The 23,534-nt window shown below is 39.1% G+C and overlaps 2 protein-coding genes across 2 annotated transcripts in view; one reads left to right on the forward strand and one right to left on the reverse strand.

The window, feature by feature from the left end:
• Positions 1-22,892, forward strand: part of chs1 (chitin synthase 1) — a 28,382-nt gene extending 5,490 nt beyond the window's left edge. Inside the window, exons 3-35 of the mRNA XM_020638467.3 lie at positions 126-261; positions 3,241-3,426; positions 3,795-3,996; positions 5,172-5,332; positions 5,506-5,581; positions 5,947-6,065; positions 7,270-7,447; positions 7,706-7,802; positions 8,045-8,141; positions 8,341-8,462; positions 8,749-8,844; positions 9,608-9,772; positions 9,856-10,003; positions 10,804-10,869; positions 10,962-11,137; positions 11,282-11,340; positions 11,773-11,973; positions 12,068-12,236; positions 12,464-12,579; positions 13,237-13,416; positions 13,551-13,655; positions 13,754-13,871; positions 15,670-15,751; positions 15,841-16,067; positions 16,344-16,456; positions 16,558-16,639; positions 16,863-17,016; positions 17,292-17,396; positions 17,689-17,799; positions 19,015-19,152; positions 19,254-19,333; positions 19,601-19,667; positions 21,878-22,892. Coding sequence (XP_020494123.2) covers positions 126-261; positions 3,241-3,426; positions 3,795-3,996; positions 5,172-5,332; positions 5,506-5,581; positions 5,947-6,065; positions 7,270-7,447; positions 7,706-7,802; positions 8,045-8,141; positions 8,341-8,462; positions 8,749-8,844; positions 9,608-9,772; positions 9,856-10,003; positions 10,804-10,869; positions 10,962-11,137; positions 11,282-11,340; positions 11,773-11,973; positions 12,068-12,236; positions 12,464-12,579; positions 13,237-13,416; positions 13,551-13,655; positions 13,754-13,871; positions 15,670-15,751; positions 15,841-16,067; positions 16,344-16,456; positions 16,558-16,639; positions 16,863-17,016; positions 17,292-17,396; positions 17,689-17,799; positions 19,015-19,152; positions 19,254-19,333; positions 19,601-19,667; positions 21,878-21,949 — 4,204 coding nt within the window. The 3' untranslated portion in view covers positions 21,950-22,892. The remainder of the gene's footprint in view (positions 1-125; positions 262-3,240; positions 3,427-3,794; positions 3,997-5,171; positions 5,333-5,505; positions 5,582-5,946; positions 6,066-7,269; positions 7,448-7,705; positions 7,803-8,044; positions 8,142-8,340; positions 8,463-8,748; positions 8,845-9,607; positions 9,773-9,855; positions 10,004-10,803; positions 10,870-10,961; positions 11,138-11,281; positions 11,341-11,772; positions 11,974-12,067; positions 12,237-12,463; positions 12,580-13,236; positions 13,417-13,550; positions 13,656-13,753; positions 13,872-15,669; positions 15,752-15,840; positions 16,068-16,343; positions 16,457-16,557; positions 16,640-16,862; positions 17,017-17,291; positions 17,397-17,688; positions 17,800-19,014; positions 19,153-19,253; positions 19,334-19,600; positions 19,668-21,877) is intronic.
• trpm7 (transient receptor potential cation channel, subfamily M, member 7) overlaps positions 1-23,534 on the reverse strand; it is a 361,224-nt gene that overhangs the window by 202,526 nt on the left and 135,164 nt on the right.

Genomic DNA, 23,534 nt, shown 5'->3' on the forward strand with positions numbered 1-23,534 from the left:
AAACAAGTACATCATCACTTGATATCTCAATGGTTCTCATGCTACGTGTACGCCTTAATACATAGGACAATTGTGTTTTAAAGCTTAGGTAATTCACTGACCATGTGTTTATATGTGTGTGTCAGGGATACATGGGACCCGTTCCAGCTGAACCCAGTAGGATCGGAGAAGGAACAAAAGAGAATATGTTTCCAACTGGCCCAGTACCTGATGGCTGTTGTTGTGGGGCTAGCTGTCCTGACCAGTGCCGTCGTTGCAAAGGTAAGACTGTCTGTCTGTATCTCCGTCTATCTGTCCCTGCATATATTTCTATTTGTTTGTCTCCGTCTTTGTCTCTGTTTACTTATGATGTCGTCCATCTAAAGGGTTAAAGCTAACAATTGTGACCCACAAAATGTGAAATAAACCCATCCAGTCCTTTGTTTGTGGTCTGCATAAGTCTAACAAGAAAAATGAGAAAAATGCTCCGTTTCAAATTTGCTCCTTTGCTCTCAAATTTGACATCACAGTGGGATTCTGGTAAAGAAAATACCCTCCCCTTTTGTGTTGTCTCCGGCAGCCATGTTTTTCCAAGAGGACACGCTGGCGAGTTGCCATGCAAGCTCAATGCTGAACTCGTGTAGGCACCGGTTGGCACAGCCCCAAGGGGTGAGGGGGGGGGCTCATTTTATTTAAAGAGACACACACACCAAAACGGAGGGCTCTGAGAGAGCTGATTTATACAGGGTCACGATTCATGTTGTATTTTGACAAAAGCACGGCACAGAGGTTTCATTGAGACCACAGGGGACTGTTTTAAAACGTGGAATAAAGTTTTAAGACTTGATTTCTCATGCCTCCACAAGCAATAGTCCTTTGAACATCATGGATACAAGTCAGAGTACAATCATCCTCTTCCTTTAAAAGCACAGCCTGAAAAAGAAGCCCTTTATGCAGTGAAATTCTGCCGCTGCAACTAAACAAAGAGCATAATGTTGAGCTTACAACATAAAACACTTTTTTTGTTTATTTCCAAAAAGACAACAAAAATACGGTCGTTTAAGTCCAAACAGGCTTTTCTTTACTTTTTGTGTTTTTCATTGCCATGTTGTTAGTGCTAATGTATAATACCTGGGCCTTTTTTGGTTACAGATGGATGAAACACTTAAAAACACCTTTATGTACCTTTGTCCCTTTCAAAGATATTTTGAGAGTACACTGACTTGTATTAGGGAGAGCTGGGACGTCTTCTATTGAAGGTCACGTTTCCCTTTTGGTTAAGCAGTAAGAAAAGTGTGAGCAGAAGAACCCGAAGGCAATCTTCACCCGTCAGCTCTGTATTCTGGGTTCAGATAAAAAAGGAAAGGAAGTCAACTCAGAAATGAAAAAGAGATTGTGCCTGAGCATGAGGCCATTCAAGAGCACATTTCAGACTGTATTTAAGTGATTAGTTAAAAAGTGAACAATCAGAAACTTTGCGAGAAAACAAAATAACAACTCAGGAATTTACCAGAGGTGGAGGTGGCTTTTCAATATAGCAAAGTATTGTGATATTTTGCGTGACAATATTATATAATCTCATGGCCGCCAAGTATCAATATTTGTATTATATTAATAGCAAATGTGCTTTTTTAATTTTTAATAGCTGAAGGGGTTACACAATTCATTTTGAACAAGTTGCATTGTTAAAAAAATACTGCAATTGTACAGTCCTCCAAACATGTTTGTAACATGTACAGTTAAGTACGACTGAAATAACAGTTTAGATTGTGAGGTGCATGCAGCCTTTTACAGGGTTGCAAGTCTCAGCATTTAAATGTTTCAAATCTCAATAATATCGTATCGTGACTCAGGAATCGTGATAATATCGAATCGTGGAGCCTCTGGTCCCCCACCCCTTCCCACCCACCACAATTTACTGCATGCAGACCGGGCAACTCTTTGTTTATGATTTCCAGGAAAAGGCAAACAGTTAAAACCTACTGCCAGAAGGGACGCCAGAATCAACACAAAACTAAGAGTCCTTACAGTTACTCTGATCTGTAACTTTTACTGCTGTTCTTATAAAATGTCATTTAACTGCAACCCTTCCTGAAACTAAGGGTTGTCACTCCTTGAATTATATTGACAAACTTCTTGGATATTTAATGGGGGGAGGGGTTCTAAGCTTGTTTTCATTGTGTCCAGCAGCTCCCCACTTCTGTTCATTTTTCTCTCTGTGTATCTTTGTCTCTTATCTTACAGATTTCATCTCCATTTTCTCTCCATCAATCTTTAACTTTACACTACGTGCATACTGCTTCTGACTCAGTTTCTTATTGATTTCTCATCTTCCCCTTTATTTCTTGAATATGAATCACAGGACTATGCTCGGTCATAAAACATCACGTGTAATATCTCTGTCTGTTTTCCTATGTAATCCAAGAGCATTGATCCCAGTTCAGCATGATTAACTTCCTTATTGGTGTGTCAGTAAATAAGGATAATAAAGCAATGAAATGTCCTAGGAGGAGGTCAACTACACTTAGAACTAAAGCAGGGAGGGACTGCCGGTAAATCCCAGCCTTCCTTATATTTACTGTGTATGAGACTACTGTTAAGGACTCTACTGACACTACGCTGAAAGAAAATGACAATAAGAAAGTCAAAAGTACACGTTAAGAATCTTTCTGAAATCGATATCTGAAGGAGAGAAACATAGGAAACATAAAACTGTTTGTTTTGAATCGTCAAACCAAACAGGAAAAGACACTTAACCCCAAAGTGCTCCCGCAGCTTCTCGCAGAAGACGAGATAAGCTACATGCTCAAGTCTAGGTAATGTTTTACCAATGTGTACGTTTGATGTTGGTGGTGGAGTTGGTCCCTTACACAGAAAAGCTCTAAAACCCTCAGAAGGGAGCCTAGTTTCTGAGGGATTGCCAGTCATTTCATTTTAACACTGTACTGGTAAATACTATTCAGTTCAATGTAGTGAAACAAATGAGTTTCTTTCTACCCGCTCATAATACCATTCATAATATCACAATCGCCAATTGCTATAGTGTACACTATAATCGCAATCTCACAATTTCACCAAACCGTGCAGCACTTTGGTAGATACAAGTATTGGTTTGTTCAACTTTCTCAGAGACTACCTTTGGAGATAAATCATTTGTGCAACTATTACATGACACAGCACATGTTGAGCTTTATTTTGGTTTCGTCTTATTCGTCCAAACTCTGCTTTCCTTTAACATATTTTTGGTCTCTGTTCAACCAGGGCTCTCTCTTGGTGTTGTCAACATTGTCCAGTTCGCACTCATTGCGCAAAGATAAGGACAAACAGTTCTACATGCTGATGTTGGTTTTCTGCCTGGTCTGCCCCAACTTCCTGGTGTTTCTGAAATCCCTGTGGAAGTGTGCCTTCAAGAGCTTCGTGCAGCCCAACATAAGGACCATGTCTTTTGTACGTTTAATCATTTATTACAAAAACCTGCTTCACATGTAATGAAGTTATCCTGGTGAATCAAATTTACACATCAGCAATGCATGATTAAGCTATCACAACAACATTTGTATTTTTAGTCATTATATGAGCACACTCTTTGGTTCATATATATATTGATGTGGGACCATTTTAATGATAAACACATGAACACAGTAGGGGAAGTACACTGCAGCTATAACTGCATTCAGTGAATCCATGTACAAAGGAGAACAGAAAAGTGTTTTGTGTTCCTCATTGTTTGTTTCATTCATTGCTAAATTGGGATTTGTCATTCTAAATCAAAACTGCTATCATGACGTAATGACATGAGTCCTTGTGTTTTACAGGTTTGTGCCATCGAGTGTTTGGTGTCTCTTGGCACTTCAGTCCTGGTGCTCGTGGTTATGCCTCAGTTTGATGTGTTGACTAACCTCTTCATCAGCGGAGGAGTCTGTATCATGTCTGCTGTTCTGCAGATCATATTTAGACTACAGAGAGAAAAATGGAAAATCCTATTCCCAGTCTGCTCCCTCATTCTTACAGTTGCAGGTAAAATTCTTTCCATTCGGCATTCCTGTTTTTCTTTTAATCAGGACACTCACACTTCTCCTATAATAATAATACAATCAAAAAGTGGACGGGTATCAGTGATGTTTCTAATGCCTAATGTTCAGTCCCATTAGCCCCTGCTATCCCAACAAAAAAAACAAGGAACATTTCGGAAGTCTGACACATTTATTTACTTTTTACACAGAAAAACAATATCAAATACAAAAGTTACTAGTTTATAAGCGTCACTTTCGCAATAAAAGAGGAAGTCATTAATCCTCTGTCTCATGTTTGTGGTTACGTTTATGAAAAAAAAAAGCTCTTTGTATAACACGAAGGAAAAATATTAGTCCAAATAATTATTAATAAACCTGTTTTATTTTACTCCACATTTTCTAGATTCAACTGGAGCCCTTCCATTTCCGAGCCTTGAACAAGTGTTTCAAACAGTTGAATAATATTGTCACTAGCTGATACTGTATGACAGGATTTCATGTTTTTACACAGAAAACAAAGGATGTAATATTAGTGAACACATTCAAAGAAAACATTGTTGAGAGATGCCAATTACATTTTTTAAAAGTAGATTAAAGGCTTTATATGTGATTTTTCACTCTCAAATATAATAGAAATCAAGTAAATCCTCTGAAAATAACTCTGTGAGTCATGACTGTCTACAATGAGTGTAACACCCGAGTCCCACAGTCTGTGATGCTTTCAGAGTTTTACGAGCTGTAGCTTCACTTTGTTCACATTGACGGGACGGTCGGCCGGCTCATCCTCTCGCGTATAAAAGTTGTTAAATTGAGGTACTAGAGAAAAGAAGAATAACATACTGTACTCACTGCTTCATTGAATGTCACGTAAGCGTTTTTAGATTACGGTCATTTCAGGTAAATTTACATGCAGTGTGAAGATACGAGCATAATAAAGATTGCGAGCATTAGCATGCTAACACAACAATGCAGCGCAAGTTGTTTTGGTTTCATGCTGGTGCTCAAGGGCGACATCTGCTGGATCAAAAAATCACATTTTCTTCCTTTAATAGAAGTTCAGTTGGAATGCTAGCCTGATTTTGTATTGAATTCAAACAAACACTCAGATGTAGGTTTCATTTCAAATGTATTTGCTCGCTTTGGAACAGATCAAGTAGCTTACTGCTGAACTATTCGCAGGTTACTGCCTCCTCATACTTGACTACTATGTCCGTGTGACATCATATGTGGACAGACAGAGCGAGGACTGCTACATCTACATTGCAGTTGGAATTTTTGCTTCGCTCCTCGTCTCCCTCTGCTGGTGGGAAAACCCACTGCAAGCCACTAACAGCATGCAGGTAATCATTTTTCCTAGATGTATTTCATTGTTTATCTTGTATCACCAACATACATTGAAAAACATTTTAATGTATCTGTCAATCCCATTGACACTACTGTAGGCATGGAAATATGTAAAGTTTTTGTCGTTTGTAGAGTGAATCATTTGGACTTTCATGATTTCTCCCTGCAGGAAAAGTTGTCAGAACTGGACGGCTTCAGGGACTTTGTGTTCGTCATCAGCAGTATCTTGAGGATAATAGTGATAGGTACTGTAATGATCTGCTGCATCAACAAACAACACTCAGAAATCATGCTGCACTGCTGACCAAAAAACAGCTCTTGAAATAAATGCATATTCACAACACCAAACACAGCAGCGTTTTTTCTCCGTGTTTAGACTGTCAAAATTGTATTTCAAACATTCACACCGGAGAACAAACAGCTTTCTGTGATGTCAGTGGTGCAGATAGATTTTGGAGGATGCTCTACAGCTGCAATTAAGTGTTCCATTTTTATTTTGGAATAAATTGGAAAGATGTGCTTTCTATTCTTCCCTAAATGCACTGTTTTATACTGTTATTAACAACAACCAAATATTATCTTTTTTATGAGTCACTGTTTTCGATTGCAGGAGGCGTATACCTGTTGTACCATGTGCTAATTGAGAAATCTATAATCTGGAAGGACTTTAACCTGGGGAGTGATGACTGTGAAATACTGAAAATAGGACTGGGGCTGTTTTTCTTACAGGTAGGTGGAGATGTGACTGTAAAAGAGAAAGATAAACAGCCATAGATAGGTTTAGATAGGTAGTAAAGTTTGTATGTGCACTAAACAAATAAGTAGGAACCACGATTCTCTTCTTCTGCTAATCTTGGAGGATAGACACACAAGACTTGAAGCCCTGATCAGGTGCTTGTCTTTATCTCCTAAAAGGTTCAATAAAGAAAAGTCACATCACTTTAAATATGTGTGTTAAAGGGAGAATGTGCAGATTTTACACATTTATAGAACAGAAATCAAGTATATCCAATGAAAAAGTCTCTGAGTCATGACTGTCGGCAATGAGTAAGAAGCGCGAGTCCCGCAGGCTGTGTTGTTGTCGGAGCCGTGTTTACATCATGGCTGACTCCTCCCCCTGCGTATAAAGCTGTTTTAGTCAAGGACTAGAGAAAATAAGAATAGAATAAAATACTCACTGCTTATTTGGATGTCACGTCAGCATTTTTAGATCACACGGTCATTCCGTGTTAATTTACATGCAATATGAAGCTATGGGATAACTAAAGTGTGCTAACATTAGCCTGCTAACACAACAATGCAGGCCAGAGGCAATTGCAGCTTGAGCAAAGGACAATTTATTCCGTCATTTGCGCTTTACTCCAGTCCTTCGTGTAAACAAGTGTAGAGGGGGGTTGGAGGTGTATGCTGGATGAGAGCGGAGGCTTCAGTATGGCGGAGGTGTCGCCAATGAGCAGTTTGATTTGGTTTCCTGCTGGTGCTCAATGGCGACCTCTACTGGATCAACAAGTCGCACATTCTTCCTTTAAGCCTTTTTTTTTGCTTTATACTTGGGCTGTTTTCCTGACTACATCTGAAGCCCACTGAAACACTCCTAAAACCAAAACACAGTCAGTCCCATGCCTTCAGATTTAACATTTTTGCACATTGAGATTCATCACTGCGGGCCAATACGTTTCTCTTCTTATTAAAGCAAACAGATAATCTGTTTAAGCACACACATTGTTGGAGAAATTAAAAGCAATGGCTTTTCATGGCCTCCTGATTTATGACATGCTTTACATATCTTGGCTTTAAATGGTTAACAGCATGTCGAGTCTAGATTAAAGAAGCGTCTTCAGCACTTGTGAAGTAGTATTTTTTACTTGTATTCAAATCTATTTAAAGGAGTGTGAAACACAATTTAGAATCTCCCACGTGCCCCCTGTCTTAGGCCTTCTGCTCTGCAGCCTGTCACTGGTTCGGTGTGGTGGCCTGTAAGATCCACGCCGTCAGGATGAGTTTTGCACTGCCCGTGTGTTGCACTGGACCTGCAGTGCTTCTGTTGGGACTGATACTTTTCATAACAGAGGCAAAACAATTGGATGGAGCTGACCACGGGAACATAACAGGTTAGTGTCCTGTTTTCTGTTGTCCTTCTTTTTTTTAAATGTTACTTCTCTGCCTTAATGTGTTTTTGTTTTATTTATTGAAGTTTATTCAAGTGTAATGACCTTTTTATTTCATACACAAAAGGGTGAAACAAATATTTTTACTCCTCAGCCATGTGGTAAATTGTGAGAAATGTTTAAATCTGATACCAGGGAGTTGTGTGATTAGAGTATTACCAATATCATGCAACATTAAGTTACTGTATGTTTCCATTGCAGAGTTTTGTGAAAGCTTGGTGTTCTTGAAGAATAAGAACTCAACCCCTGTGGTTTTACTGGAAATCACAAGAAGCATTTGTCGCACTTCCCTGAACAGGTACATGTTTATGTGTGAATCAGCTCGTAAAACACGAGTCAGCAGAATTGTACTTGTGGATTTCAGCCACTAGTTATAAACATGTCCCTATATGCAGATTTATAAACGTGTAAAATGTGAGTTTTTACTGGTGGATTCCCAGGAATGTGCTTTTTTAAGTAAAATGTCTTAGAAGTACCTATCATTCAACTTCCTGTTAAGAAAACAAGAAAACATTTATTCATTTCTTTTCCGACTGACAGCTACTACCTGCAATGGCCTTTTTCAATGCTGGCACTGGAGGGGGTGTGTATCTGGTCGGGCTTCGTCACATGCACCTACTATGTTTGGAAGATGGAGGTATAAACAAAAACACACAAACACATATTCACAAACACTACCACTGTCTCCATCCATCTACATCAGAGAGGCAAACCCCAATCCTAACACATTGCAGAGCCCAATTAATAGAATTTTAAGTCTAATGGTATTTCACTAACCTCAATGCCACTTTTTCTGAGACATGCCACTAAATGCCTCAATGGTTTACCATGTGCAGGTCCAGCGTATAGAGAGAACTTCTCAGCTCTTTGTTCGACGCCTTTATGAATCTGCATTCATTGACCAGTCTCTGCTGCTAAACACCAAGATGAAGGTGCCACGAGCCAAAAACCAAGAGAGGTGAGAGAAGTCGGAGAGTCTCCCTTATTATTTATTTTGCGTCTGAATGTTTTGAATGTTTTATGGGTAAATTCAAGGCGACATCTTAATACTACACATTGAGATATGATTTATCTTAAGCCCATTGACTTCCAAATTTCATAAAAAATTAATATATCATTCTGAAGAAAATGTGCTTTTTTAAATTGAAGAGAGATGTTGTTAAAGATGAAAGAAAGATTATGAAATGGCAAAATAAATGCAAACTACCTATAATCCAAGTTTCTGCCTCCCCTCTCCTCTCCAGCCATGATGACTTACAGAGCTGTGTGATCTACCTCTGTGCCACAATGTGGCATGAGACCTACGATGAAATGCTGAAGATTCTCACTTCCATGTTCAGGTTAGAGACACCGTCACTGTAGGCCCCCTAGGCTTACTGTTATCAAAGACACAACACCAGTTTCCTTCCTTCTTCACATCCCTTTGAGAAACTTTAAAGGTCATGGACATTTCCACAGGTTAACTTTATTGCCTTGCAGCAGTGATGTTCAAGCACATCCCTGTTTGACTGTGAATACAGGTGCAGCAGCATGAACTGATAAGACAGACCTGCAGAGATGTAGAAATGTTCAGAGAGGAAGTGTTACACAGCTTCTGAGCATGGTGTTATGATGCTCCTTTAACAACCACATTTGAATACATAAAATGAACGTGCTTCTGGTTGAGGCATTTTATGTCCAGTCCCCTGTGGTTTTACTGAAAATCACAAGAAGCATTTGTCGCACTTCCCTGAACAGGTACATGTTTGTGTGTGTGAATCAGCTCGTAAATAACACGAGTCAGCAGTATTGTACTAGTGGATTTCAGCCACTAGTTACAAACATGTCCCTATATGCAGATTTATAAACGTGTAAAATGTGAGTTTTTAACGGTGGGTTCCAGGAAATTTGCTTTTTTAAGTCCTGATATCAAGCGTGCTTGGGTCCCTTGCAAGGTGCTACATAAATCCAAGCTATTAGCATTATTAGGCTTTCAGATATTTAATATTGAATATTCATTCTCTTATCATTTCCCATTCGACATTCAACAGTTTGTACAAAATGAAAATAGTTACGTCAAAGGGATCTTCAGTATACAGCTTCAGTGATCTGTTGTTGTTTCAGGTTTGACCGTTATCGAGGCGATCCGAAGGAGGAGCATAATGACATGTTTGACTTTGAGTGTCACATTTACGTAGACGACGCCTTCATGACTGACGAGAAGACAGGACAGAGACTGGTTAATTCTTATGTTGAGGATCTGGTTCAAGTTGTCATAGAGGTTTACAGGTGAGATTATCAATCTGTCTATCCCATCTATCCATGTATCTACCTACAGACTTATCTCACCATCTGTCCATTCATCTCTTCAGGGTATTTACCAACAAAGAACCAGATGATGTGTCCATCATTCAGGCTCCATATGGTGGCAGGTTGATGTTTGTTATGCCAGAAGGCAACATGCTTTATGTTCATCTGAAAGACAAACAGCTCATCAGGAACAAGAAGAGATGGTCTCAGGTACGAAGTTAAAGTGGTGCTTCTCTATGTCTAGAGTTTCCTGCACGTGAAAACACCTAAATGTGTCGTGATACAAGATGAGTATATGGGATGAAATGTACCTGCTTGCACATTCATCTTTGGCCCATTCCATTTGTGATAAACAAAGTCAGAGATATTTGTCCTCAATTTCCCCCAAATAAGAGGATGTTTAATTAATCATCACAAAGGTAAGGGGAAAACAGCTAATTCTTACATTTAAGAAGCGTTTAATAGTAATTCTGTATTGAAAGAGCTCTACAACCTATTAACCGTATACATAGAAACAAGCTTAGCCAACATGTGTGATAAGACATGTCTCTCAGATGAATACATTGAAAAAAGTCCTCTCTTTCCTACCTTCTGTAGATTTAAGCTCCTATCACACAGAGATGCATCGTGCTAGGCCCAGCCGCTCCAAAAAGCGCCTAAGTGCATCTGGTGGAAAAAAACAGCTGGGAGCGCATGTGGCGTTGGTCTAGTGTGCATACAGGCGACCAAATGTATTAAGTGGGAAAAATAGTTTCAAGCAAATGTACAGCTTTGCCCTTGCTTTGCTCCGAAATGAGGAGGGGGGGAAATGTTATTTCAAGTGGAGGTAAATCCTCCTAATTTATTTGATTGGCTGTTTTGGCCAAAAGTGATATTGACAAGTTGAAAACAAAAAACAATGGTTTTGATGGGCGACACATCACTGTTTGATCAGGCCCTAAAACTGTACCAATCTCTCTCACAGCTTCCTTTAGATTATCATAATAAACATCACTATATGTCACTTTCAGATCATGTATCTGTATTATTTACTGGGCTGGAAGGGCTACATCACCAAGAACCCTCAGAAGATCCAAGTAAGACTACTTTATGAAAGACTTGTACATGTATGTTGATGTTTTTGAGGTACATTCTAAATATTTCAATATGTGAATGATGTTTCGTCCAGCGGCAGAATAATCCCTGCAGAGCCAGTTTGTTCTCTTTGGATGGTGAGAGTTATCTATTGCCTCAACAAGAAACTGACAACAAAAGAAAGTTCATCGCAGACGACCACACATACCTCCTGGCTCTGGACGGAGACACTGATTTCCAACCCAAAGCTGTGATTCTGCTTGTAGACAGGTAAGTGAGAGACAACAACCAGCTGATTTAAGCTGTCAAGACTCAGAATCAAGATTTCATTTTCTTCCATGGGATATGAAGAAATGCTTTTGGTCAGGTTAGCTGTCAGTTTCAAACATTGCAATGAATTATTTCGATCCACAGGTTGAGGATGTATGAAAACGTTGGTGCAGCATGTGGTAGAATCCATCCTACTGGAATGGGTAAGTAGACTGAATATGTTAAACTATTCTTTACTTTGTGTGTTGGGCACAGTATCAGAGAGGGATTGGCCCTTTTAAGTTGAGGGTTTGATCAAACAGAGCTCAAGTTGAGCAGGCAAAATGTCTGCCCTGAAATGGTAAATATTGCATAAATGGGATTTCTTATTGTACGACAAGATGGGCCCTCCGTAGTCCTGCCATTATTTGGTGTAGTTCTTGATTTTTACCCATTAATAAGGTCTTTGTTAAGTTCTTTGCACTGGTGAAATACATACAAAAGTAAAAAAGTTGGTTTTATGAAGCTCGTTAGGCGGTAAAATGTCTCTGTGTGATGTAATGGTCCTTCAGCTGGAGAAAAATAAAGAATAAAACCATCCTATTTTAATTGAATTCCATCACTTTGTTTCTGTCACTCTCCTTACTGCCATCTAGGTCCCATGGTGTGGTACCAGAAGTTTGAGTATGCAGTAGGCCACTGGCTCCAGAAGACAGCTGAGCATGTGTTCGGCTCGGTACTGTGCAGTCCAGGATGTTTCAGTTTGTTTCGAGGGTCTTCCTTGATGGATGACAATGTGCTAAAGAGATACACAACAACTGCAACCAGAGGTTCAGAATATGTGCAGTATGACCAAGGTTAGCACACACGGACAGTCGGCACTCTCTTTCTTCAACGATAAATGTTCTCACATCTCCTTTGTGTAATTTGCGTCCTTCTGCACACTTCTAGGGGAGGATCGTTGGTTGTGTACTCTGTTACTGCAGCAAGGATGGCGTGTGGAATATAATGCGGCATCAGATGCGTACACAAACTCTCCACAGGAATTCAAGGAGTTTTATAACCAGAGGAGACGATGGGGGCCTTCTACACTGGCTAATACACTGGATCTTCTACATAGGTGACTTCTATTTATCATCAATGACCTTTCTTGGCTGGGAACTTTCTCAATCAACTAGTAGAAAATAAAAATGGAATCAGAATTTTGTTAGTTTGATTCAGATTTTGTTTTTCATGTTGTATAACGTTCAGAAGCAAATTTGCAGGCTGCAGATCGTTAATCAGGATTTAATTTCATGCTACGTCATACTAATACCAACTCATCTGTGGTTGTGACTAAAATGACAGTGGTGGAGAGACAGTCAAGAGAAACACCTCCATCTCTGGGCTTTACATCTTCTACCAGATGTTTGCTGTCGGTTCCTCCATCCTTGGTCCGGCCTCTGTGACTCTGATGATAGCAGGTAAGTCCAGGTCTAGATTTGAACTCTCCTTCTTTAGGGTCAAACCATAAACGCATGGGAACTAACAATGTTTATTCTCCCTATGTGACCCTATTTGTCTTATGTCCACTTATCTGTTTCCACTTTGGCACACTTAATCTACACTTCCATGAACTATTAGTCTGTGAGAGTCGCACCCTTTCTGCAGTGTCATGCACTTGGTGAATGGAAAAAATGATTTGTGATTTTCTTTCACTTAAAGTGCGTCGTTGAGTTTAATCTGCTGTGGATTGAATTATTTTAAAGAAACGTTTTTATATTATCTAGAAACCTTTAAGACAGATCAATATCAGTCCAAATTAGTTTGTAATTTCATCTGAAAGGTCAAACGTTGTTGAAGTCATTATTTCTACTCTAGTTACACAAGTTTAAAAGTGTATTACATGTACCTACTTTCTTATTTTGATCTACTGATTTGTGAATACAAGTTGTAGTAGCAGTCAAATTGTAAGATTTGGGTTAAAAATGTGTTACTTGAATTTTCATGCAGCTGGTGACATTTGGCAAAATGTCATCATCAGTTTAATTTAAGTATCTCCAAAGGCTGTTGTCATAGAACATTTCTGTACTCAGCCTCCGGGTGGCTAACTGAATCCCCTCTCTGTCTTCTCATGCCAGGTGCTTTCCAATTCATCTTCAAACTCGCTGGTACACTTTCCATCATCATCGCAAGCATTCCTCCAGTGTTCTACATCATCGTGTGTTTTGTAGCCAAGCCTAATAACCAAATCACCATCGCCGCCGTCATGAGCGTCCTGTATGCGTTTCTCATGACTGCATCCTTTTTCTCCATCATTGGTAGGTTCAAAGTCTTCAAGTCTTTGAGGCTTTTTGTATCTGTTTGTGGGGTTGTTGTTGTTTTTTTCAAATTGTGGTTTTAAAGAATTCATCTAAAATCTGAAGAAAAAAAACACACCTTATTCCCCCTTCAGGTGACATGGTGGTTCAGGAGACCTTCCTGACCCCCACTGGCTTGTTTTTGGTTTCCATGGCAATCATGTACTTGTTGACAGCTATGCTACACCCAGAGGAGTTTGGTATGGTTCAATCTAATGATCCTCACAGTTTATAAGAACATCATTTTCTTTTTTATGTTAAAAAACTCATGTTGCTCTGTTTTTTTTTAATCCTGCAGGGATGATCATCTATGGTCTGATGTATTTCATCTGCATCCCCAGTGGATACCTGCTCCTGACCATCTACTCTCTGGTTAACATGCACATTGTGACTTGGGGCACAAGAGAATCCAACAAGTAATGCTCTGATCCCTTTAACATAGAGTTGTGCTACTTTTAGAACTTTAATATTATATTCATCATTGATTCATGTTTTTAATTCCCAATGATACAAATCAAAGAGGCAGAAAGTGTTCTTATCAGTTTATCCATTCACCTATAGCTTATCTTTTTGCTTATTAATTACAACGTGAAAAGATACTGACTTCTGAAAAAAATACTGACTTCTGAAAAAAAAAATAAACGATGTAAGTTTAAACAGTCAAGATAGCTGTTGTAATATGGAGTTTTAATGTGAAGGATAGAGGGAATAAAATGTTTGTGGGTCTAACAAGGGAACTTGTTGTTAAGGGCAACAACCTGAAAAATAACTCCTGACAGTGAAAGGATTTTTGAAAGGCCCCATGGCCATCTAGCGTTTTATTTGAGGCAGAATAGTGCTGACTATGCGCTCGGCAGTGCTTGCATGAACTGTGCGCTGAGAAGAAAAGCGCTCATGTCTGTCCTCTCTGTACAACAACATTCTGTTGCCAAAGACCGCTGTACGACCAACACGTCAGTCACTTTTTACTGTATATGTCTTTATTTAAGATTGTTTATTTCTGGTCCAGACGCAGAGTGAGGAGGATGTGGGTACAAGACAAGATCCGTAGGTGGCAAAACTACAGGGAATATCATACATTTGGTAAAGAGTTCCGGTGACTTCCACAGCGCCTTTCTGTAAAGTTGAAAGATTTTAAACTTGAGCGCTCCGAGCAGCGGCACAAAAAAGGCAAGCGCGCTGGACTCTGTGCTTTTTGTCCAGGCGGACACTTTCTGCTGCGAATGCTCTCTTCTCATTGAAAACAATTGAAGAAAAGACACTGGCACTCAGAAAAAAAACGCTAGGTGGACACGGGGCCTTATGCAGGTACCGATTCTAGGGAGGAGAACTCCACTGATGAGGGACATGGCAGCTGTGAGTTTAGGGCTGAACATAGACCTAGTTCTCTAGATTTGTAGACATGCCTAAAGTAAATCAGAAAGTACAACCCACTCTCTGCTCTTACTGTGTTTCTGTGCTGTATGTTCTGCAGACAGAGCTGAAAGTAGATTATACTACTGACTTAGAGAGGTATCTGCTGGAAAAATGACACGAGACCAATATTTCTATACGACACCTAACTTTATTTTGCTAATTTTTTTCTGTAAAGTTTTCCCAGTGGCACATACTATAAAATGGATATATCTGTAATAGGCTACATCACTATTACTGCAAAGCTATACATCTGAAAAGCTCTTCAAAGAAGCAGGTATTCTATGACACACATGAAATGCATGCAGACATCCAGCTGTTTTCTGCTCAGCTTGTAGTGGGAGGAGGTTATAGATAACAAATGACTTAAACCAGTGTTTCTCAACTGGTGGGTCGGAACCCAAAAGTGGGTCACGGAGCCATTTCCAGTGGGTCACTAATGTGTGCCTGGAAAAGAATATAGTGTCAAAAAGTCTATGAAGCGCTTTCTCAACATGTTTGTTTTGTTTTCTTTGTTCTGTCACGTTTTGTACTGACTGAGGTCCAAACTGCACATTTTTTCTTTGAAGAAATCTGATTGGTTGAAAAATATCTGATGTGATTTTTCATGAAGGAGTTGGTGGTGGGTCCTGAGGCTAGACCAGTTGAGAACCAGTGCTTTAAACAGAGCGGAAACAACAGGTTTTCACTATTATTTGAGCCAGCCCACCATCACAATAACCCCTCATAGTATCTGTCTGTATTTTCATCTGTACGTTTATTTATTTATTTTGACTGTCCGTACTTCTCTCCGTCTGTCAGGGGAGGAGGAGAAGCTAAGAAGAAACACAACGTTCTGTGTGACAGAAACTGTCGACTCTGCTGTTGGGACATGAAGATACAGGTACTGTTACCAAGCAGCTACTGAGAAGCTTTCCACAGCATGGACAGATGAGTTTCATTGAACTTGTTTCCCCCCCTGCCGTTTTACAGATTACGCAGGAATCGGAGAATCTGATGTTTCAACAGATCACAGGCCAGACTTCACAGCAGGCCCCACCTCTCCCGGTCACCAGCGCAGAAGTAACTCATCCAGCAGAAGTAAAGATTGCGCTTCAAGCCATAGTGGACAAACGCAAAGAGGATTCTTTGGTTGTGGAACAGGCTAAGAAAAAGTACAGGAAGGAGGGAGAAGGCAGTAATGCTTCCTCTAGTAACAGGTAATATTTTGTCTTTTCATTGTAGTTTTCTGTTCATCATTAATACATTTGGAAACTAAATCGTCAGTCAAAAGGTTTTGTGAGTCAATGAACGTTTGGTCAATCAGCCAAACTGACTTATCATTTTATCTTTAATATTGACCTCAGTATCACATCCATTCACACACAATGCTGCCTGATGTAAAACATCAGAAAGGTTTGGGTTAATGTTCCTCTGAAAATCACATTAACTGTGACTACAAACACAACATTCACACAATGTCCTCCTGTGTGCAGTGATGACACTGTCGAAAAACGGAGCCTATCAGAGAGTTCATTTGACGAAGATGACGAGGATGACGACTTTATGATCGATAACATCGAGGATACAGTGGAGCTTCCTGTCAGCGGTAAGAAGTAACTGTGTTTGTGCGGATACCACATACTGTATTTTAGTCAATCCATCTGCGTACCATAACCATGTTATTTATGTGTGTGTGTATATATGTAGACTGGGTGCATCCTGTGAAAGAAGTGTTTTTAAAGAAGCTGACTTATGCCAACATGAAGAGAAATCTTCAAGCACAAATAAGGTAAAGGAGAGTTAACATTTCACAGAGAAACGCACACTATAGTATGAACTAATTCATCGCATTCATGTCACAAAAAGCACAAATGTTAGACTGCCAAGAAATCTTGGTGCTTTGGGATTTTTTCTGAATGTTTGTGTATTTTATTCTTGCGCTAAATGAACTCAAACTGTGCCGTTGCTAATGTTGATATTTGCGATCTGTGTTTGTGCTTTCTTGTTCTCAGATACACACTCCGCAACAAGAATCAGGACGACGTGTGTGAGGATTTGGTCTTGATGTTAACGGACACTCTTAACAGAGAGCTGATTGGAGTGGGACCTGAAGATATTCTGTCAGATATCCAGCTGGAGGAGATACGTTATGCATTGACAAAGCAGGTACTACAAATCATTCTAACACAGAGACAAACCATTTGGTAGAAGTTATCATTACAAACATTGTAAATGGGCAGAAATACCGGAACAATTTGATCGCTCGTTTCTGTATTGATTTACACGTTTTTTTATATTTTACTTGAAAACACAATTGTATTGAATCACATTTAACAGCTTCTATTTCTGATGCTCGTGATTTAATGAGAACCAAACTCAAGTGCTTCTGCCACAAAAGGAAACGCTCAGTCAATGAGTCATTTGATTTCTCCTTCTCTAAGGCACGACAATTCCTTAAGACCAGTCAAATGATGACTTTAGAAAAGAGAGTGAAGAGAGCCATCGAGAAAACACTCACCGCCCCACAAGTGCAAAGACTAGAAGAGGTAAGATGCTGGTTCAACTCCTGAGTCTGTGACAAACAAACCAGTACTGTACGACAGTGAAAACTAGCCGTCTCTCACACAAGGTTGACAAACATGGCACTGTTAGCTCTGCTTTTCATTCATAGAAGTATACGGTATGTCAAGGTAGAAATAAGATATCATAAAATATTGATTCATTGTCATCTTTTAGGTAGCTGTAGTCTAATTTTAATAATTGCAAAGAAAGAGTTGTTCTGTTCCCTGCCACTTTTCCAGTAATGTAAATAAATCCATTACATGTGTGTTTGTTTAGGGTGAGCAAGACTTCTGGGAAAAGTTAATCGAGCGCTATTTGAAGCCCATCACTGACACTAAAGCACATCTAGACGAAGTCACCAAAGAACTGAAGTCCCTTCGAAACAAGGTCAGCTATATGCATCTACTGCTTGTGTCTGTGTCTGTTTTCCCGTCCACTTTTACTCTGGTTCCAGAAGTACATTTTCCCCATTTCAAATCCTCCAATGACATTTCACAAAATCCTTTTATCAAGAGATTGACACATGGAAACCATGACAACCAGCTATCCAATACTCGTTACTATAGGACATTTGATTTCGCACCAAAACAGCATTGAAAAACGGAGAAAAAGGCAAAGGTACAAGACTGTGCATCATTTTCATCCGGAGTCAAGGAACTAACCATCCCACAATCCATTGCGAATAATATCTCTTCTTCTTAAATTGAACTTTTATTTGTTGTCATAGTGTTTATACTGTTAATACAAGAGTTGTACTATCTTGTGGTTTGTGTTGTGGAATATATAAATGACATTCACTGCAGCTTAACAAGGTAATTTGTACATTTTGTGTTAGTTAACTCACTAGATAGCAAAACTATCCATTCGCATACGGCACTGAGGGGCAGGAAACATTGCCATGGTAACAGTGAGCTCCACCCATCGGAGACGTGTCGCTGTGACACTAAGATGGTGGGTTAGTGTAGTTTTTTTTCAAATCGGCTGTGGAGAAAATGAATGAAAATGAATGGGATATTTACTTCCAGAACCACACTGCTGAGCCTTGTTGCTCTGAACTTTAAACAGTCTATAAATTCGGGTTTTATACTCTAGTGAATCCTTAAAACATTGTACAGCATAGCGACTGAGCCGTGCTGTTTACTTCAAAAACAGGCAAAGTCAAACATCAACATCATATGGAAAAGATTCTCTTTGTATTTAAGTTTCTAGATGACTTGGACCACTGTTAAGGCAGTCACACACAAGGTGTTGCTGCACATGTAACGATAACAACAGGGCTAAAAGTTCATCGGAGAGAACGAGAGCTCAAAAACCAATCCCCTCTCACCATCAGCGACAAAGTGCTGATTTTGACCTACAGAGGATTCAACACAGGAGGAACACAAGATATGCCGAATGTTTATTATTCAGAAAACATGCCTCAGCTAGGTTACTTTGCAAAGAATCATAATTGAAGATCTCCCTGGACGTTTATCTGAAAATATGTGTCATTTCTTTTAAGCAGAATGTTTCACTTCTTGGTCCACTCATTTTGCACGTCCTTATATGACAATCAGTATTTATTATTAATCTTATTATATTATATTCTCCTTCCTTTCACAGGCAGTCTTTCTGTATTTCATCATCAACTTGCTGTGGGTGGTAGCCACCTTCTTCCTGCAGGCCATAGGAACGGATGTCCTCAGCATCGAGATCCCTAAAGTGTATCCTAATGGATCTGCTGCTGGAGAGCCTCTTAGGGTCAGGACAGAAACACACACTCACACATAGAGATACACTCAAAGGAGGACGGATCTTTCCAGATATAACTAACCATCACGATTGTCATTTTGTGTTGCCAGGTGGAGCCTCTCAGTTTGATGTTCCTGTTGTCTTTTGCTGTTCTACTCATTATCCAGTTTCTCGCCATGTTATATCACAGGTAGATACGGACAAATAAACACTTGCCACACACACACACACACACACACACACACACACACACCTACTTATCACTTCTTTCAGCTTGTTAATGACGTCTTCAATGACCTTGAACGTAAGCAGGTTAAATTGCAGTGGTTGCAAAAATCCTGCCTTGATAGAGAATCAATGATATTTCCATTTGATACTTGAAGCAAAGTTTTTTTTATTTTGTTCATCATTCACATTTCCTAACTAGTGTGTCATCTTGTTCGCTCTCTGTTTGCAGGGTCTACACTCTGATCCACGTGGTGTCTTATCGCAGCACAGAGAAGGACTACAGACAGAAAGACAAGGTCAGTTACAAAATAGTGCACATGCTCATACATTATTAGAATACACGTCAGGTACAAGACTTTTGTAGAGGCTTGATTAAATAAAGGTATGATGCCACTTGAGCCTCTCAACATCACAAAAAAAGAATACGAAACTTGAATACAAACAGAAAGAGTCAAGCTAAACTGGAATAATCTCCACCAACAAACCAATAGTGAAACATAATGACAGCTAGTTCAGACACCTGAATAACATAACATACAATTTATAAACTGTAAGTATACAAAGAAGCTAGCCAAGGACTACAATAATTGTTCTATTAGAAGCGGAGTGACAGTGTTAAATGAGGAAAGAAATGAAGAATACAAAGTTCTTCCTCAAAAAGTATATTTTGTTTAAAGCAGTGGTGTCCAAACTGTTTTTTCTTGCGGGCCAAAATTGTCGTGTTAGAATCGCTCGCGGGCCACAGGTTTTGTTTTTTAAAATATAGTTGAAAAAATAGTAAGGCTTTGTAGATCAGAATCAAAAGGCTCGCTAAAGAAACCCTTTAATAAAAGGAAATCAAATATTTTGATTTCTTTGTTCTACTTTATTTGTTTTTTTTCTCAGAATCAAGCCTGTAGTGGTTCATGTCTTTGGAAAAGCTTTCTGCATTTAGCTCAGGTCATTAAATGGTTAAACACCAGTCTGCTTGTTTGCAAAAACTTTGCATAAGTTTTTTTTCATAGTTTACAAAAAAATGGTCAATCTGTAGATTTAAAAACAACAACAACACACATGTTACTGAACATTTTCTATTTTAGGAATATTGTTCAGCCCTTGTTATGAAAAAGAAAAATAAGATAATGTGCCAATCTTAATCAAGGCCTCGGGCCAAAATCTTCTGATTCTTCATTTGAAGCCACGGGCCGCAAAAAATCCCCTCAAGGGCCGCAAATGGCCCCGCACTTTGGACAGCCCTGGTTTAAAGACTTAAGAAGAGACAACATTTGTGCTCTATGAAATAAATAATAAAATAAAAAATAAAAAGGGTTTATTTTCATGAATAAATAAAATGGTATATTAATTCTGCCAGTGGGCCACCTATGAAATGACATAAGTGGCAGGAGTACCTTGAACACAACAACTGGTTCTATACGCAGACTTTGCATAGCATTGTTTTTTTTATTCAATACTAATGATACAGAAAAACTTATTATAAGAGAAGGGACACTAAACAGCTACATGACTCATGTTGACTACACACAATAGCAAAAAAAAACACAACCCAAAGTGTGTTGGCTTGTTATTATAAATTTGATATTAAAGGGTTTGATCCAAGCCTCAGCAGAATATAGGACCAACAACTATACAGTACAGTTACATGACACAGCTGGTCACCAGACACCCATAGAGAGAGAGAGAGAGAGAGAGAGAGAGAGAGAGAGAGGGGAGAGGGGGGGGGGGGGGGGGGTGAGTGTGTTTGACTCACCTGCCAGGTGTTTGGGGAAGCTGATAACAATGCCACTTTTGTCCACTTGAACGTAACTTCATCTTTGCTAAGATATGAAGACCTGTTTTCACGTGATCAGGTACGTGATCAGTAGCTCGTCCTCCCATCAACAAGTCTTAAAAGTTCAGTGTTATTGATTTTATTGGGCTAACGTTAGCCATGATTCACTGCCAGCTCGCCACTAAAAAACCCACTGCCAGGTCGATATCAGCGCTTGTTTGTTTCATGTAGCGACTTAGATCAATAAAAGTAAAAACCACAGTGACTTCACTTCACAGTTAATATCCGTTTTTACTGACAGCAAAGTCGTAATTTGTGCGTAAAATATGAATGAACGGTGGGGCGCGCGTCCCATGTATCTGAGACTCTCGTCTCGCCTCCACCTGTGGCCCCCCTCCACGTCATTCCCCGCCCCCTCCACATGTCATTCCCCGCCCCCTCCACATGTCATTCCCCGCCCCCTCCACATGTCATTCCCCGCCCCCTCCACATGTCATTCCCCGCTCTCTCTCTCCCTGGTTTCCGACTCTATCCACTGTCCTCTCTCTGCATTAAAGGTACGAAAAGCCCAAAAATAAATCTTTAAAAAAATATATATATATATGAATGAACGGGACTCCAAGTTCACCTGGACGTCCTGTCGGCGTTATTTTTAGGACAATTGTGTTAATTAGGCTGCTTCGTATATTGCCAATAATAAGACCTGTTTTTCTGTGTCTGTTCCTTCCCGTCACCCAGGAGGAGGACGAAAATGATGATGGCGTGGAGATCATTTCCAATGGACTTGCCATAACCGGAGATGACTTGTAGTCAGTGACAACAGACTACATCCAATGATAACAAATGACCAGTGTCAACAAGCCAGCAGATCTGTTATCACCAAGGAGCTGATAATCAAATACTTTAGACCCTATAACAATATCAGCATGTAGGGTACCCTGATTGTATAAACTGGTGAATTAGAAATCATTCATCAGCTACTCCGACTCCTTCAAAGTTAGAGTTGAATAAGATACAGTAACTAAGCAAAATGGGAATTTTTAAGATATCAGTAATTTTGTCTACAGTTTTTAAAAAGTTATTATTTAGACGTTAGCTCATGTTTTATGAACTAGGATGCATTAGATAATTAGAATTTTATTTATCCTATTTGAATGTGGTTGAAACCTCCAAGTCCAAGACTACATAAACATCCATGACGTCAAAATATATTGGGTGCATTTATGCTGAACAGAGAGCACATACCATTGTCCAACAATTTACAGATAAAAATGTCTTCGTATTAAGCGTACTTTACAAATGTATCTAAAAGTTTACAGAACAATAGACTAGTTTTTCATGTATGTTTTTAAGAATAAGATAAATTAGCTGGATGAAGATGAAAGTATATCAATTTTAAATGTCCAGGAAAATGGAGTTTCTTGTTAATGCAGGTTTTTTTAAGTGAAAACAAATAATCAACTTCTTGAACTGTTTCTCCTTTAAACTGTGCTGGTTCCTCATAGATTTTAAAATACAATATTTGCACATAAATCGTTGTGAGGAATACCTTTAAGATTTCAATGTCAAGCCTCATATATTCGTACCCTGAAAAGTTTCTGGTTTAATGCGCATAAGATTTGACACTTAGCTTTGTGTTCTCATGGTGTCAGTATCATTATGTTTACCAATTTAACAATGCACTTTACAGAATCTTCTTGAAAAGATTTCAATCAAATGTAAACTACTGAACTGATTAAAATCATAGACTGTACATCCAAAACAAGTGTGGACAATATTAATTTCCCTTTTTTTCCCTCAAACTCTTTTCAAATGAAGTATATACCAGCCATGTTTCAATGTAACATAGGGATCATTAGAGCTATGTCTACAGATTGTGTTTCAATGGTGTGTATGTACAAGGTCTTAGTATATCAGTATGATTGAAGTTCTTTGCTGTTTTTCCACAATGCTGTGACCCTGTGGTATGACTTTAGTTTCAATTCAATCCAGGATGCTTAATTGGCATGAATGTGAATATATGGCCAGCATATAATAACTCAGAAATAATTAATGATTCAATAGCAACAATAATCTGCAAATATATTATAACAAGAGTAAAATCAGATATCTAAAAAAAATCTGAAATATAGTACACAACCAAAACAAAATGGAAGAAAGTTTAATTCATTGTTTAATAGTGTGTGTGTGTTTAACATTAGTGTTGAGTGTCCGTGCCTTTTTGTGTTTAAAATAGTTCAGTTTGTTTACAGATATTCAGGGCCGTGTGTTTAAATTGTGTTTGTGTGTAGCTTAGTTGATGTGTGTATGTACGTGTTCAGGTTCCAATGGTTGTCCTCTGGTTCTGACATGCCAGATGTGATACATTTTGCAACTATACCTGTATCTAACCTGA

The sequence above is a fragment of the Labrus bergylta genome, chromosome 3, assembly GCF_963930695.1.
Source record: "Labrus bergylta chromosome 3, fLabBer1.1, whole genome shotgun sequence".
NCBI lineage: Eukaryota > Metazoa > Chordata > Actinopteri > Labriformes > Labridae > Labrus > Labrus bergylta.